Raw genomic sequence first — 17,261 nt, 5'->3', positions numbered from 1 at the left:
TCTGAAAACCACTCTCATCTACAGCCGAATATCTCTCATGGATGGCCACTTGCAAGTATTCCTCTCCCATGTCTTGAGTGGCTATATCTGTTCTCGAATTCTTTGATAGTTGTCACGACATACATAAGGTTAAAATCTCCTGACAGGCAAGAGACTAGAATACCCTTTGCGGGAACCCAAACATCTCTTCAAGCTAGTAGAGATATATCGAGCTAAAGCTTTGGTTTTTCCTTTTCATTTGGGACTTCAATCTAGTGCGGAATAGTGTTCCATTCGGACCATATGTATTACACCGGACTTGTTCCCTTTAATTAATACACTTTACATTTTAATCATTAAAAAAAAAATATTGAAGGAAATAGTATTTACGCGCCTAGCCGTTATCTATGGCAAAAAAATCTTTCACTTTAATTATTAATCTCAGAAAAAAATTTGGTACTCTCACACTTTCCTCATGATCATGATTATGATACAAGAGCAAAAATTTTGAAAGCCACTAAGCCAGGATCTTCTATCACGCACTATGCAAGAGCAAAAATGGGAATATAGGACATGGAGAGGCATAAATCTAAACTCCAAAACAGAGACCGGTCACAGTTTTGGGTCCCAGCGAAAAGATCTGATAGGATAAAAATATTCAGCTCGATCTCAGGAAATTATTCCCTCTTTTCCTCCCACCATTCTCCTCCTCCTGCCGAATAAAATCCAATCCCCCGTCCATTGACTTTAGGAGAGAGATAGAGAGAGCACTACTTTTGCCTTTTCCCGGTCAGGGTCCGACCCCTAATTTTCCGGGTGGGATTCCACAGTCCCACACACTTCCACTGGGGCCTCTCCCAATCAGGACAAGGGGTAGAAACGTAAATTTAAAATTTCTCTGGAATTTCATTTTTTTACAAAGACACCAATATTAATTTTCATATATATATATATATATATAAATAGTGGTTCGAGAGCGGACGTCTGTAACCTAGAAAGAGAGCGGATGTTCGCAACTCAGAAAAAGTGTCAACGTCGCTCCTCCGGCCTAGATCAAGCGTCGACAGCGCAGTACAGCTTGCCGGACGGAGGTTAAGGGTCAAACGGACCAATGTGCAATGGGGTGGAGCCACCAACGACATGGTTGCAGTGCTACCCAGAACGTTGCAGTTGCAGATGAGGTCGCCGGTGACCATCCTTCAACCTCGATCTCCTCTGACCTCGATCGTTGCCCACAAGCGGTCTGGGATGCCTCCGACTTCCGTCCGACAAGCCCAACACCGACTGGAAGCTGCTACAGCGTCGACGTCCACACTTTAGTGATAGTGCGGAAGTCCGCCTGTGATCAGGCCTCTATATATATAATGTTTTCTTTTATCGGGGTGAGGTGTTAGCGAGTTAGTAAAAACTCACACAGTCAGTATTTGTACCAGTGTCCACGAAAGTATCCCACCAAAGTTAGACTAATTTCCCGCGTAGGCGTACGACTTCAAAGAAGCCTAAAACCTGCTGACCACAAACTGGTGAGGGTTGAGACTCGAACGCTAGACATGAGAGTTCTATGTTAGGCCGCTCAACCAACCTTACCACATGAGGTGGTTTGATATTTTAGTTTTCATATATTTTTAGTTGATTATATAATTTATATAAATAATAATGAAAGATATTTACTACAAATCAAATGAGAACCCTAGCCTTCCCAGCAGCGCTAACACTAACGCTGCCTTCGTGCGGCAACGACGAACACGGGGGCTCCGGCCGACTTCCAACCCCAAAGCATGGAGGTGACGCTTACAGCGCCTCCGACCAGCCTCCAAACCCAACACATTTGGGTACAATCCTCTTTCTCCCATCGATGGTCTTCGATTTGTCAAGAATAGAACTATCCTCTTGGGATAGCAGTTTCTAGTGGTGGTGGCCTGATCCGTGGGGGCTCCATTTTCAGATCCCTGCATATGATAATGATAGTGGTGGTTTGTACTATGGCGGCGAGTTTCTTACAATTGGGTTGGCTTCGTCCAGAATCATAACTGCACATAGGTGTAGTCCAGAGTTTGCAAATCGTCACCATGCTTCATCGACGGTGGGTTGGTTTTGGCTGGAATTGCAATTGCTGCCAAATTAGGGGGAGCGTAGCTGGATCTTGGTGTCCAGATCAATATGGCTGGACCGATTTTGGCCTCCAATCCGAACCGAGTTCTCAATGACTTCCATGGAGGATGTAGCATTAGAGAAGACCCTTAATGTTCTCCCTGACGGCGGTTACTTGGCTGGCTATGGGTTTGCGCACGAAGCCGGTGGCCTGGGATATGACAGCGGTGGTGTTACTACCGTTGGTTCAGAGTTATGGGGATTGGGTCAAATATCTCTATGGCTTGGACTTTGCTGCTGTGGGCCAGAAATTACAATTGAAAGAAGAGATGAGCTTGGGCCCTTCATTAGTGAAGCAATAATGCGGGTCATCAGGAGTTGGGGCAGCTGTGGGGCCCACTTCACTTTCTCTATGTGCTCGGGAAAATCTCCTAGCCCTAGCTTGCAAGGCAAAGGAAAAATCTAGTTTTGTGTGGTGCTAGGCCTATGTACTATGTCATAGTGTCTCCATAGTCATAGGCTCGCTTTAATAAGTGAGCGGTTAGTTCAACTATAAGTGGTCTATCTCTATGTATCGCAGTAGTTCTCTTACTACAACTTCTTGATCTGTCTAGTTGAAGGCGGCAGAATGATACGTAATAACCATCTTGACATGTGTTTAATGAAATCCACATTTACTCAAAAAAAGAAAGAAAGGATATTTACTTAATATTTATATTATTTTTTTAAAGTCTCGACTTTCAATATTTATATTTTCTTCACTATTTTTCTTTTTTATTTCTGTGTTTCTGAGCTCTGAAAGTAGTAGCAGAAAGTAATCGAGGATTTTAGGGATTAGAGAGAGAGAGAGCACGGTGGAAGCGTGAGGTGGTGGGGGTTGAGGGTTCGGTTTTGACTCTGGTCAAACGAGTCTCACAGAAGAAGAAGAAGAAGAATAGAAGAGAGATAGAGAGCAGAACAGGCGTAGATAGACCGTGGAATCTCAGAAAGGAAAAAAAAAAAATTTCTCCCATAAAAAAAAAAATTTCTTTGAATTTAGGGTTTCGTTTTTGATCGGCTTCTGCGTCTCTGTACGGTCTATCCACTCCTCTCTCACTCTCCCTCTCTCTCTTTTATGACTCTGCTTCTTCCTATTGATTTCGATTGCTGTTCTTGATTGTTGTGTTTTCGCCGCAGTTTTGTATTTTGTTCTGTTGTTCTTGAATGAGTATTGGAGAAAAGGAATACAAATTTAGTGAGGTTTGTGATAGATAGGGTTATATAGGTATAGAAATTGCTGAAATTTGCAGAGCTTTGTTGTGACTGTGAGGTTAGAATGGATACAGAGCCGGCTAGGGTTACAGGGGACAGTGGTGGCAATGGGGGAGAGGCGGTTCGGGCTTCTTACTGGCTGGATGCTTGTGAGGACATTGGGGATTTTGTGGACTTTTCCGAAAATTCGGGTGCTACGGTAGTGGTGGCGAGTGGGAACGGTTGCAATCAGGAGGAGGTGGGTGATTTTTTCGGCGGGATTGATCACATTCTTGACAGTATCAAAAGTGGAGCTGGATTGCCGGATGGGAAGGGGGATGGGGTAGTGAGCAGTGGCAATGCGGAGGAGGTTGGGGCGACTGGCATTTCCAATGGACTGAGTGGTGAGAATGGTCAGAGTGGGGGTCGAAATTCTGAAGGTGCTAATGGAGATGGGAGAGTGGCGGTGGTGGTGGCTTCTGCTGCTAAGCGTAATCACAATGGTTTGAGCAAGTATGAGAGTAATGGGAGGTGGAATCGGGGTGTGAGGGAAAGAGATGTGAGTGGTGAAGAGCGGTGCCCCAAGAGGGTTGCGGTAGATAATGGTAGGAATGAGAGGTATAGTTCAGGCAGAGTGCAATATCAGCTGAGGGAGAGGAATTCTGGTCGGAAGAGGACTCGTGATCCTTGGGATGACATTGATAGGAGGGACAGGGATAGGGACAGAGATAGAGATCGGACTAGGAGAAGAGAGAGTTATGGTAGTAATAGGAGGGATAGTAGAGATTGGGAAGCAAAGGGCTATTGGGAGAGGGATAAATTGGGGTCAAATGAGCTTGTTTTTAGATTAGGAGCTTATGAACCTCATCAGAAGAAAGAGGAGAAAGTCGCTAATGACAAAATCAATGAAAAGGATGTGAAGAAATCTGAAGAGCTGAAGAAAGAAAAGATTCCTGAGGAACGAGCCAGACAGTATCAATTGGATGTTCTTGAACAGGCAAAGAAGAGCAATACGATAGCTTTTCTTGAAACTGGGGCTGGGAAGACACTCATTGCCATTCTCCTCATGCAAAGTGTCTGCAATGATTTGCAAAAGAAGAATAAAAAGATGCTTTCTGTGTTTCTAGTTCCTAAAGTTCCGCTTGTTTATCAGGTAATACATGTGTGAATTTGGAGACTCATTATTGTTGTTGTTGTTGTAGTTCATGTTCATCCATTGCAATATCAGTTTTTGGGTTAATGATAACTATCTTGCTTGTCGAATTTCAGCAAGCAGAAGTTATTCGCGAGCGAACTGGTTTCCAAGTGGGCCATTATTGTGGTGAGATGGGTCAAGATTTTTGGGATACACGAAGATGGCAGCGTGAGTTTGATACTAAACAGGTACATTCCAGCTTTTGCTCTTCGAAGTTAGAACATATGTTCACCCTTATGTTTGCTACTTTTCTCATTTTCTAGTGATAAACTTTTGTCTTTTGAATATATGTTATAAAAGAGGTTTGTAAATTGTAATCATTACCTGAAGTTCTTATGTTTTTTTTTTCCTTGCTTATATTAGTTTATTCTAGACTCAGTTCACGTTGGCTGGGTTATAGTACTTTTGGGAGGGAAATAAACTGGAATGACTTTAAATAGTAGAGTGGGAGTGTACAAATTACATATATAAAGGAAAAGCAAAAATTTTGAAGTGTCCATAAGACTAAAAATCCCTGAAATGTAGCCTTGATCTGTAAAACTTAATCCACAAATTAAAGTATTCTATAGGTTTTTAGAGTATAGTATTTTGGCTCTGATGGAAAGGTGAATTCTGCATAGGTCGATATCCACTTCCACTTGATCCTGTAACTTAGGATGGTTACTGCTCAGTCCTTGATTACTGCCTGATATTTTTCTTTGCAGGTTCTAGTAATGACAGCTCAAATTCTATTGAACATTCTAAGACACAGCATTATAAAGATGGAATCGATTAATCTATTGATTCTGGATGAGTGCCATCACGCTGTGAAGAAACATCCATACTCTTTAGTGATGTCCGAGTTCTATCATACAACCCCAAAAGAGAAGAGACCATCTGTATTTGGAATGACTGCTTCTCCTGTTAACTTAAAAGGTAATTCTTTTTGTCAGTCGCTTTAATTGCTCAATATTTGTATCTTAGATTCAACTCTTGTTTTCACATGGAAATGGTTTTAAGTGACAGTAAATTGTCGTTTCTTCTGCTTGTGTTCTATTCAGGTGTTTCCAATCAACTAGATTGTGCAATAAAGATTCGTAATCTTGAAAGTAAACTGGATTCCGTTGTTTGCACCATAAAGGACCGGAAGGACCTGGAAAAGCATGTTCCAATGCCCTCAGAAATTGTTGTTGAGTATGACAAAGCAGCCAGCTTATGGTCCTTTCATGAACAGCTAAAACAAATGGAAGTGGAAGTTGAAGAAGCTGCAAAGTCTAGCTCTAGAAGAAGTAAATGGCAGTTTATGGGAGCTAGAGATGCTGGGGCCAAGGAAGAGCTACGCCAAGTGTATGGTGTTTCAGAAAGAACAGAAAGTGATGGGGCTGTTAACCTAATTCAGAAGCTGAGGGCTATCAATTATGCACTTGGTGAACTGGGTCAGTGGTGCGCCTACAAGGTACTGGTTATTAGAATTGTTCTCAACTGTATGTTTCTTGGTCAGCTATCAAAAATCTGTGAAAGAAGTGCTAACTCATTTCTTCACAGGTGGCACAATCATTCTTGACAGCTTTACAAAATGATGAGAGGGCAAACTACCAGCTTGATGTCAAGTTTCAAGAAACTTACCTGATCAGAGTTGTATCTCTTTTACAATGTCATCTGTCAGAGGGCGCTGCTTCTGACAAGGAAACAAAACTACCAGATTCAGAGAGTGGCGTTTCTCATGACGAAATTGAGGAAGGAGAGCTACCTGATAGTCATGGTTAGTCTGGTTGTTCAGTTATGTTATCTGTTTACAAAATTAGATCCTGATAGCTCCCAAACAATCATGATGATTTAAGAAAATTGTTTACCATTAGTTAAAGGAAGGAAAATAGTCATTGGTAAAAATTGACTTGGGAAATGATGAGAATAGTATGCATGAAATTTAGATATGTCCCTGACTAATTTAGTGTCATCTGTTGTCCATTTTATTGCTCATGAAGTATCCTTATCATTGACTATCAATGAAATCCTATGTCTTCTAGGGTCTAGGGTTACAGGTAACATGTCATGCATTGGGGTTGCCTATATGTGTCAAGCATGCTCTTCATAATTTATTCCTTGAACTAACCAGCATTTTATCTACTTCTGCGGTGCAGTTGTTTCTGGTGGGGAGCATGTAGATGTGATAATCGGAGCTGCTGTAGCTGATGGGAAGGTGACGCCAAAAGTGCAGTCACTAATTAAAGTTCTTCTCAAGTATCAGCATACAGAAGATTTCCGTGCAATCATCTTTGTGGAGCGAGTTGTCTCCGCTTTAGTTCTTCCTAAGGTTGTATTGCTATTTGATATTGTTTTTCTTAATGATATCGTTCAAGTTCCTTATTGTATTGTTCTTCCAAGCATGTAGGTCTTTGCTGAGCTTCCATCTCTAGGTTTTATCGAGTGTGCAAGCTTGATTGGCCACAATAATAGTCAGGAAATGCGAAGTAGCCAAATGCAGGACACAATTGCCAAATTCAAGGATGGTCGTGTAAGTTGAAACTCCATTTTTCATGAATTTTGAATTAATTAAACAAAAGGCAATTTTTTTCAGAAAAAGTTGTTCTGTTATCTAAAAGGTTCTTGATTATCTTTGTAGGTGACATTGTTAGTTGCAACTAGTGTTGCTGAGGAAGGACTTGATATTCGACAGTGCAATGTAGTTATTCGCTTCGACCTTGCCAAAACTGTTTTGGCTTATATTCAGTCTAGGGGCCGTGCTAGAAAACCTGGCTCAGATTATATCTTGATGGTGGAAAGGTACTTGCATTGGGCCCTATCTATAATTTTTCAGACAAAATGGATGAAGTAACTCAATTTTTGCTTACTGTTCTTAGGGCAAATCTGTCACATGAAGCATTCTTACGGAATGCAAGAAATAGCGAGGAGACTTTACGGAAAGAAGCAATAGAGAGGACTGACCTGAGTGATTTGAAGGATACTTCAAGGTTAATTTCAGTGGAAACAGCACCAGGTACAGTGTATCAGGTGGAATCAACTGGTGCTTTGGTGAGCTTAAATTCTGCTGTTGGACTAATCCATTTCTACTGCTCTCAGCTTCCGAGTGACAGGTAGTTCTTCTATCAGATTATTCTTTGCTACAACATTTAAGAATGATAGGTCCATAATCTTGATTTTGCCATAAATTCATTGATCAGGTACTCAATACTTCATCCTGAATTTGTTATGGTGAGGCATGAGAAGCAAGAAGGCCCGACTGAATATTCATGCAAGCTTCAACTCCCTTGTAATGCACCATTTGAGACACTTGAAGGCCCTGTGTGCAGTTCAATGCACCTTGCGCAACAGGCTGTTTGTTTGGCTGCTTGTAAGAAACTCCATGAGATGGGAGCATTTACCGACATGCTATTGCCCGACAGGGGAGTTGGGGAAGAAAAAGAAAAGGTTGACAAGAATGACGAAGGAGATCCACTTCCTGGAACTGCTAGGCACAGAGAGTTCTATCCCGAAGGAGTAGCTAATATTCTCCAGGTAAGTTCAACTTCCATACCATATGCTTTTATCCACGTTGAAGGTTCCTTGTTTTTAGTCAGGTGTTACAGAATTCATGCTTTTCTGCTTTGTGGCATTTCAGGGAGAATGGATCTTAGCTGGAAGAGATCTTGGCAATGAGGCCAAATTGATTCATGTTTACATGTATTCTGTGAAATGTGTAGACATTGGCTCTTCAAAAGATCCTTTCTTGACTCAAGTTTCAGATTTTGCAATTCTGTTAGGCAATGAGCTGGATGCAGAGGTACTTATTTTCATTTGTACCATCAAGGTGAAAATATAGATATCTTTTCGCCTGCCTGCTTTTTAAAACTCCATTTGCTGTTAATAGGTGTTATCGATGTCGATGGATCTATTTGTTGCTCGGACCATGACTACAAAGGCTTCCCTTGTCTTTAGGGGTTCAATTCGTATTACTGAAAGTCAGGTTGGTAGTTGAGTACTCTACTTCGGTTTTATTGATTTCAAAATGATTTAGTGCTTAGATTTCAGCTGCTAATCAATTGGCAAATCTTCAATTTCTGGTTGTGTACAGTTGGCATCCCTTAAAAGTTTCCATGTAAGATTGATGAGTATTGTACTGGATGTGGATGTTGAACCTTCCACCACTCCTTGGGATCCTGCAAAGGCTTATTTATTTGTCCCCGTGGTTAGCGATAAATGTGGAGATCCTATGAAAGAAATAAATTGGAATCTGGTTGAAAATATACTTGGTGCAGATGCGTGGAACAATCCCCTTCAAAGAGCTAGGCCCGATGTTTACCTTGGCACAAATGAGCGAACCCTAGGAGGTGACAGAAGGGAGTATGGTTTTGGTAAACTGCGTCATGGCATGGCTTTTGGGCAAAAATTCCATCCAACCTATGGTATCAGAGGAGCTGTGGCACAGTTTGATGTTGTTAAAGCTGCTGGAGTGATCCCTGATCGGGGTGCCTTTGAAATGCGAAAGGATGTGGATCTGCAGCAACGCAAGTTGATGATGGCAGATAGTTGTACCAATGTTGAAGATTTGGTAGGGAAAATTGTGACAGCTGCTCACTCGGGGAAGAGATTTTATGTTGATTCAATATGCTATGATATGACTGCAGAAAACTCTTTCCCGAGGAAAGAAGGTTATCTTGGCCCTCTGGAGTACAGCTCATATGCTGATTATTACAAGCAAAAGTATGATACACATTCCCATCCTTTTCTTCTAGTTAATCATTCCTTTTTAGATCTAATTAGAAATAGCTTGGTTCTAATGGATAGCTACAAATGCACCCCAGCAAACGTGCTTGAAGGAAGAGGAAAGCCAAGGCTTGTGTTTAGTTTCTAGATTTTCTGAAACTGTTTTCTGTTTAACCAACAAAAACAGCTTTTAGAAAATATTGTGAATGAAAACATCTTTCATATTCCCTTGTCGGGTAATGATTTTTGTTTTCATTTTCACGAACCAAACACTGCCTAATCTTTATCTGTGAAAGGAAATAATTTGTTATTGTCAGGTGGAAAATATCTGGATTCATTAATGAATGTTCCAGTAATTTTCCAGTGACAATAGCTGTATATCCTTACAGATGAGAAGCTTTCTTCTTTCTTCTTGCACGATAATGGGTGCATTTGGCTGCTTGACCTTTTTTTGTTATAGGTATGGAGTTGAGTTGATGTATAAGAAACAACCTCTAATAAAAGGACGTGGTGTCTCATATTGTAAGAATCTCCTGTCCCCCCGGTTTGACCACATGGAAGGTATGCATCTCCCCTTATATCCGTCCTTAAAAGAATTAGATTGATTTTCCCCTTTTCTTTTAGCTAATGTAGCTTTTCATGTAGAACTTGAAGGTGAATCAGAAGAGTCTCTGGACAAAACATACTATGTATTTCTCCCTCCTGAGCTTTGTTTAGTACACCCACTGTCTGGATCACTTGTCCGTGGAGCCCAAAGATTACCCTCAATAATGAGAAGGGTAGAAAGCATGCTGCTAGCGGTTGAACTTAAGGAGATAATAAATTATCCTGTCCCTGCTTTTAAGGTATTTGATCATCTCAAGTTTTGATTTTAAAGGGTCTTTTAAGTGCTTTTTGATTGACTTGTGCCGTTCGCCTGCAGATTTTGGAAGCATTGACTGCTGCTTCATGCCAGGAGACATTTTGCTATGAAAGAGCTGAGCTTCTGGGTGATGCCTACCTCAAATGGGTTGTTAGTCGATATCTTTTTCTTAAATACCCTCAGAAACACGAAGGTCAGCTTACTAGGATGAGACAACAAATGGTCAGTAACATGGTTTTGTATCATTATGCATTGAAAAGAGGACTTCAATCATATATCCAAGCAGATCGCTTTGCTCCGTCTCGATGGGCGGCTCCTGGGGTATTGCCTGTCTTTGATGAGTATACAAAGGATGAAGAATCATCTTTGTTTGACCAAGAGGATGTGACTCGACGGAAAACAGATGACCCGGTTGATGAATATGAGGATGATGAATTGGAGGATGGCGAGCTGGAGAGTGACTTGAGTTCTTATAGGGTCCTGTCAAGCAAGACACTTGCAGATGTTGTTGAAGCGCTTATTGGGGTTTATTATGTAGAAGGTGGGAAAAATGCTGCTAACCATCTCATGAAATGGGTTGGAATTGATGTAGAGTTTAATGCTGATGAGATAGAGAGCACAACAAGGCCATCTAATGTTCCAGATAGCATTCTTAGGAGCATCGACTTTGATGCGTTAGAGGGTGCTTTGAATATTAAATTTAGAGACAAGGGCCTCTTGGTGGAAGCCATTAGTCATGCTTCCCGACCATCTTCTGGAGTAGCCTGCTATCAGCGGTTGGAGTTTGTGGGTGATGCTGTCTTAGATCATCTCATCACAAAGCACTTGTTCTTCACATACACAAATCTGCCTCCAGGCAGGTTGACCGATCTTAGAGCTGCTGCTGTTAACAATGAAAATTTTGCACGTGTTGCTGTAAAACATAATCTCCATCTACACCTTCGACATGGATCCAGTGCTCTTGAAAGACAGGTTCGCCAGTTTCTTCCTTGGCTTTTTTTTTAATTTTTTTAATTTTTTAATTTAGAATAATTTATTATTACTATTTTTTTAATACTTCGATGGACGGGCCTTCCTTACTGCGTTGTTTTTTTTTTTTTTTTTTTTTTTTTTCTGTTTACAGATTCATGACTTTGTGAAGGAAGCTGCAAATGAATTAACAAAGCCTGGGTTCAACTCATTTGGTTTGGGAGATTGTAAAGCTCCCAAAGTTCTTGGTGACATTATTGAATCTATTGCCGGTGCCATTTTTCTCGATGGTGGACGTGATACTGCAGTTGTTTGGAAGGTAAATCCCAGTCAACATAGCTTACTCAACCTCTTTTTTTTTCCATTTCTTTTTGTAACGAATTGGGTTGAACTGATACATGAATGGCTGCCCTTTCAATCTCTTATGTTATTAGGTGTTTCAACCTCTGCTTCAACCAATGGTGACCCCAGAGACACTACCAATGCATCCGGTCCGTGAGCTGCAAGAAAGATGCCAGCAACAGGCTGAAGGCTTGGAATACAAAGCCAGTCGAAGTGGCAATTTGGCTACTGTTGAAGTCTTGATCGATGGTGTCAAGGTGGGAATTGCTCAGAATCCACAAAAGAAGATGGCACAGAAACTGGCTGCCAGGAATGCTCTTGCTGCTTTAAAAGATAAGGACACAGCTGAAGCAAAGGAGAGGCTGGAGAGGGAGGAGGAAGATAACGGGAAGAAGAAGAAGAATGGTAGCCAAACATTTACCAGGCAAACCTTGAATGACATATGCTTGCGTAAAAACTGGCCTATGCCATTCTACAGGTGAGAAATTCTGAAGACTTCTAGTTATGGGGTCACTTCCACCTCTAGAGTCCTCCATATTATTTGAAGGTTATATTTGTTTACGAATGTGGTATGTTTTCATCTTTAGGTGTGTCAATGAGGGTGGCCCTGCACATGCAAAGAAGTTTACGTTTGCTGTACGCGTGAATACCACTGACAGGGGATGGATAGATGAATGCGTAGGAGAGCCTATGCCGAGTGTCAAGAAAGCCAAAGACTCGGCAGCAGTTCTTCTATTGGAATTATTGAATAAGTTATACAAGTGATGGTGATGCAACTATTTTTTACAGTTAAATGCTTCCGTCTTCAGCCTCAATATTTCACCTAGATCTGCTAGACTGCTGAATGTGTTCATTAAATTGATGTAACAAATCCAGATGAATTTTCATGAAACGTTATCATCAGATTCTGTCACGAAATAGCAAATTGCTATGAATTTTCATGAAACGTTGTCATCAGATTCTGTTACGAAATTCAGATCTTCCTGAAAATAGTAGAAACAAAGAAGGAAGAAAAAAAAAGATTGTTCGCATGTTTTAGGTGACGGAATAAGAACACTTATATTCACTGCAATTGAAGTAAAGTTTCTCAAAATACGACTTTATGAAGGTAATGAGAAAACAAAAATATAATTCTGGTGCTTAAAAAATCATGAAATTGGTCTCTACCATAAGTTCATCCTTGGTATGTATAAAATTATAAATAAAATCTCAAAAGTAGAGAACAGTGAATTTTTGATGGAAAACTATGCGTTACAGGAAATGACTTCGGCAGAAAGCATTTTGGTGCTACATTGATGAGATTGAAAGTTGAACTCTTCTTGTGGTAAGCTACTTTGAAGTGGGTAGCTGAAGTGGTAGGGAGGATTTTTCCCTCCAAACCAAGGTCAGAGTTTGAACCTTCCCCTTCTCCTTTGACCTCATCAATAACATTGAAGCTATAAGCTCTGAACATGATACTTCCTTGAATAGTGCTTAAACCAGACATACTGAAAATGGAATACCCAATTTAAGCATATATTGTCTTCCTAAAAAAAAATGATGTAAACGAACAGTTTCTATAATTTCCTTTCGCTTAATTGATCAACCAAACAAGAACCAATAATAATCCAAAGTACAAAATGTAAAATTAGGGAAATTCTGCTTGAGATCTTCCTCTGCCATCGACAAAATGACTTATTGTAATTGGTGGAATATAGCCTGTATAGGAATGTTTACCGCCTTAAGGTGTGCAGTATGTACTCAGCATAAAGATCCCTGCACCAGAACATACATGTCAGGAGAGTGGAATATGGTAAGGAATGCTAGAACTTTAGGACACCATGGTTAAACAGCTTGTAGTTTTACAAGAGAGATTTACATGGAGTACTGGATAGCTTCAAGAGCGGATGTGGCAGGCAAAAAGGCGTTAACCGCAACCTCTTTGTTCTCATTTTTCTTGTCTAGAAATATGTTAAGAAACCCATTGGGGAATGATGTTCAAGTAAAGTTCAAAAAACATTAGTATAATGGGCGTCATGTTTAAGCATAAGATTGTGAAGGATACAGTCTTCAAAGAAGCGACGGATTTCAGAAAGGCGGTGAGGGGGTAGGTCATTGAGTTCAGTATAATGCGTATACTCTGGATCGTCAGCACAGACTGCAATGATCTTATCATCTTTCTCTCCCTAAATTAAAAGGAGAACTCCTCAATTTGTGAAAGTTGATGCACAAAATATAATAGAAATATGTGGTAGGGGTTCATTACTCCCTTTTCTAGAGAGCTAAGGGATGGTACCTGGTCAATCATAGGCATCACTCCAATGGCTCTTGCTCGCAGAAAGCAACCAGGAAGGACAGGTTCCTGTTAAATTCATTGAATTTGATGAATACTCATGTATCAGCTAATATGAAAGTATGCGATGCAGTAGGTTGGGTTATATATGTAGGGACACATGTAGCTTATTGGAAAATGTAGCATTTGGTAATGTATTTTGTCCCTTTGGCATTATATGAGTTCCAACTTCCATAACCACTCAAAGAATTTAGTTAACAAGAATCTGTAGAATAAATTAACATGAAAATTATATCGAAGAAAGCACCTGCATGAGGACTAGAACATCAAGTGGATCATTGTCTTCACACAAGGTGCGAGGGATGAAGCCATAGTTATGAGGATAGACCACAGACGAGTACAAAATCCGATCAACCTGAGAATTCAACATAAAGGACAATCTTAACTTAGATACTTATGAAAACAGAAACGTGGATCTTAGAATATGTAGCTTCCCCTTTGGTGTCAAACAAGTAACTATTTTTTCATACCTTAATTAATCCTGTCTTCTTGTCAAGTTCGTATTTGACTTTGCTTCCCTTTGTAATCTCAACAACCTGAACCGTTAATTCCAACAAAAAGATCAATGAGTACCTATTCCTGGAGAACAGAAGCCTCAGTTTATGCTGGTTACTTGACAAAAAAGTTACCGTGAGATACATACCACATTGAAAATATGTGGAGCTGTAGGACCTGCAGACAAGAGTTTGATTAGATACTTTCTTCCATTCTATAGTTTCTCATCAATGAAAAGAGATCGAAATATTGTAGGTACCAATTTCAAGATCGTGCCAAGGGTGTGCAGCAACTGATCTCCTTGACAAAGATGAAAGAATCCTCTCATTTAACTTGGGAGTTGGTTTATGTGGTTTTTCATCATTCTCCTCAGAAGTCATCCCTAACCATAGGCAGGTAATAATAGTTCAAAGTAAAGAAAATCAGATGCAGGAAAAATCAAACATGCAAAGATGATATAGATCTGTGTTTTTTTTTCTTGAATAGTAGATTAAATATCATAGGCTGCCATTAATAACAGTTATGAACAATTAGCAAACAATGTACAGTCATATAGTTCAATTAGCAAACATATGATGGTAAATTTATCAATCTAATTATTGTAATTCAAAAGGAGAGATCAAGATTTGAGCTGGTAGATGTAAATGGTTGATAAGGAAGACAATGATGACAGATGAATATGCCCAAATTTGAATCTTCTAATACCAATTTACAAGGTATGAAGGTATAGCAAATAAGCTAGTGAGATGTTGAAGACACTCCATTCATGGTTGGTATTCAGATCTTCCTAAATATAAATCCAAACAAGCCTTTGTAAATCAATATGCCAACAACCCAGAAAAGACAAGATCGTCATTAACAAGATTCAGTGATTCACATACGGACAACGTGAATTAAAACATGTACCCAAAAACTAAAAGACTCAAACTTTTGAAAATGAACAAAAAAAAGATTGGAACTTTGACAAAGAAAAAGTTAAAAGCACACGAACCTTGGTGTTGTTTGGGGCTGCTGGGTTGCTGAGAACTTGGAGCTAGAAACCAAGAAAGGAAAATGGAGAGTATATAACATATATAGTAGGTGAGTAGTGAAAGGGTGGGGGGAGAGAGGGGGCTGGGTTTGGTCAAAACGTGGGAGGCATTGCCACGTGTCCGCCTGGGAGAGAAGGTAGCTGCATAGAAACCACCCGTTACGTTGAGCCCTGAAAGTTGGGATCTTTTATAGGAAAAGGAAAAACCAGTGTGTAGAGGTGGATCTCACGTGGATTGACAATTCAGATTGAATCATTGTACAAAAAAGTCCCCATCAATATCATTATCAAACCATTACTTTTGCACCATTTGCGTCTGGTTCATATGGATTAGCCTAACATGTCTAAATCCCGTTGCCTTTAAGATTTCATAATTGGGTGTGTGGTAGATGCAGGTGTCAATACATTAATGTATAGGCAAATCACATGTAAATTAGTTCTTTATAGCAGTACATTTGTTTCATACAGTCATTCACTAAATCGAGATCACTAATTCAAAATTAAGCTAAGTTAGTTTGCCAATAAATGAAACCAGTCTACCTAATTTAATGAATATGTCACTATTAATGCGCGCCGTAACTGCTTTCTAGAGTAATTTGTCTTGCAAAAAGTATTGTTAGTTAATGTAAATGTTTAACACTATCTATCGCTAAAAATCAATTGCAATGTTGAAAGCAATCCAAAATTAGTGATGCTTTGATTTTAATTAGTTGGTTCACCGGTCTTTTCATAAGTTATTGACATATGTGCATTTTTAAGTGTTGGCATTATTGACTCATTCCTTAACAACTTCCGTTTTTGATGTGTCTGCATTGAGTCTTTGGTTGTAGCAGATCCTGAGATTAAGCGTCCGAGGGACTCAACAACTAGTGGTTCTTCTCTTGGAACTTTCGACTTCGATATAATTTTAACTTCCAACTCTAGTTGTGATAAAATATGAGAGGAAGAATGTCATCCCTCTTGATCTTTTTTATTTTTGTTTATTTATTTTTCAATAGAGAGAGGATTAGGCGATATTAGCTCTTTTGTAATAGCCAATTTGGGTCGTAAAGCGCCCACCCACAATCCCAAACGAAAGGGGGCCATTACAACCGGAAATCCACCCCCAGTCTCTCCATTTAAATTTATTATTAAAAAAAAAATACAAAAATAACCAAAAACTTCCCAAAAAAAAGTAATTTCTAGAAATTCTCCCAAAACAAAGAGAATCTAAAGAAAACCCAAACTTAAAAAGAAAAGGATCAGTAGCCCACAGAATTCTCGTCATCTTAATAGTAAAACCCTTGCTAAGCTGCGGATTTTCAAAAACATGCAACAACAACCTTGATAAATGAAGGCAAGTCCAGCCTTGACGTTGGTCTCTCATCTTGTGGTTGCAAAAAGAAGGTTTGTTAATTATGCCTCCCAAACTGCCACCCTTGCCAACTAACCAAAGTAGCGCAGCAATGGTGCACAACGTTAATATCCAACAAAATTTGGGGACATCCTTGAGTATGAAAGTGTCTGCAATTTATGGATGATGTGCTCTACTCCCAAGTATAGGAGGTCAAGTTTTAGTAAAGGAGAAAAGTAAGAGTATTGTACTCAAGAGATTGAGTAACTCTACCTTAAGTTAGATTACCACGAAAATAAAATCTGAGTCTATCTTTTTACAAATTAATAGTCTCGGCCCTTTGGAAGTCAAAACTATTAATAATGATATTGACAATGGTAAAGTGGTGAATCGGCTTTTGAATTGATTTTAACTATATTAAAATTAAAGTGCAAGTAAAACAAACTAAACTAACAAAGTGTAAGAGATTTGATCAAATGAAATGAAAAAGGGGTTGTAAGGCATCACACCTAACCTCCTTTGTGCAAAGTCTAAGTAACCAAACCTAACATGCTCATGCCAAGATGGACTCCCCCTGGGTTCTCTTGATTATTGAGTAACCAATAAACAATTATACTAGAGAATGTATTTTAGCTATCCCTTGATTATCGGAAATAACTCTCCTACAAACCTTTTAGTTTTTACCCATTCCTTGATTATTGGATACAAGTAGACCTATGT

At 39.7% G+C, this 17,261-nt stretch overlaps 2 protein-coding genes across 2 annotated transcripts; one reads left to right on the top strand and one right to left on the bottom strand.

The window, feature by feature from the left end:
* Window positions 1–2,849: 2,849 nt before the first annotated feature.
* LOC112182187 (endoribonuclease Dicer homolog 1) lies at window positions 2,850–12,305 on the top strand. Its single transcript, XM_024320638.2, has 19 exons — window positions 2,850–4,453; window positions 4,570–4,683; window positions 5,200–5,410; window positions 5,536–5,930; window positions 6,020–6,236; window positions 6,616–6,788; window positions 6,867–6,989; window positions 7,098–7,258; window positions 7,336–7,569; window positions 7,657–7,990; window positions 8,094–8,255; window positions 8,343–8,438; window positions 8,547–9,175; window positions 9,639–9,739; window positions 9,824–10,023; window positions 10,101–11,012; window positions 11,164–11,328; window positions 11,444–11,829; window positions 11,939–12,305. Exons 1-19 carry the CDS (start codon window positions 3,386–3,388, stop codon window positions 12,114–12,116), a joined length of 5,859 nt encoding a protein of 1,952 aa, XP_024176406.1. The 5' UTR covers window positions 2,850–3,385; the 3' UTR covers window positions 12,117–12,305.
* A 504-nt stretch (window positions 12,306–12,809) lies between these two features.
* On the bottom strand, window positions 12,810–15,324 carry LOC112182202 (soluble inorganic pyrophosphatase 1). The gene is made up of 9 exons (XM_024320657.2): window positions 15,170–15,324; window positions 14,438–14,560; window positions 14,327–14,355; window positions 14,154–14,219; window positions 13,931–14,038; window positions 13,627–13,692; window positions 13,396–13,516; window positions 13,210–13,291; window positions 12,810–13,106 (listed from the first exon to the last, which is right to left on the bottom strand). The coding sequence occupies exons 2-9, from the start codon at window positions 14,556–14,558 to the stop codon at window positions 13,064–13,066; spliced, it is 636 nt and encodes a 211-aa protein (XP_024176425.1). The 5' UTR covers window positions 14,559–14,560; window positions 15,170–15,324; the 3' UTR covers window positions 12,810–13,063.
* Between the last annotated feature and the right edge of the window lie 1,937 nt (window positions 15,325–17,261).

This window comes from Rosa chinensis, chromosome 1, assembly GCF_002994745.2.
Source record: "Rosa chinensis cultivar Old Blush chromosome 1, RchiOBHm-V2, whole genome shotgun sequence".
NCBI classification, from domain to species: domain Eukaryota; kingdom Viridiplantae; phylum Streptophyta; class Magnoliopsida; order Rosales; family Rosaceae; genus Rosa; species Rosa chinensis.
The sequence above is the reverse complement of the archived record's forward strand: the minus strand, read 5'-3'. Positions and strand labels throughout refer to the sequence as shown.

Bases quoted from the DNA above. Each gene is read 5' to 3' on its own strand.
- LOC112182187 (XM_024320638.2), top strand. From the start codon at position 3,386: ATGGATACAGAGCCGGCTAGGGTTACAGGGGACAGTGGTGGCAATGGG. The intron at 5,931-6,019 runs GTACTGGTTATT...ATTTCTTCACAG, and splicing joins GTCAGTGGTGCGCCTACAAG to GTGGCACAATCATTCTTGAC. The intron at 9,176-9,638 runs GTATGATACACA...TTTTTGTTATAG, and splicing joins GCTGATTATTACAAGCAAAA to GTATGGAGTTGAGTTGATGT.
- LOC112182202 (XM_024320657.2), bottom strand. From the start codon at position 14,558: ATGACTTCTGAGGAGAATGATGAAAAACCACATAAACCAACTCCCAAG. The intron at 13,693-13,930 runs GTGCTTTCTTCG...TGAATTTAACAG, and splicing joins ATGTTCTAGTCCTCATGCAG to GAACCTGTCCTTCCTGGTTG. The intron at 13,292-13,395 runs GTATCCTTCACA...ACATATTTCTAG, and splicing joins CCGTCGCTTCTTTGAAGACT to ACAAGAAAAATGAGAACAAA.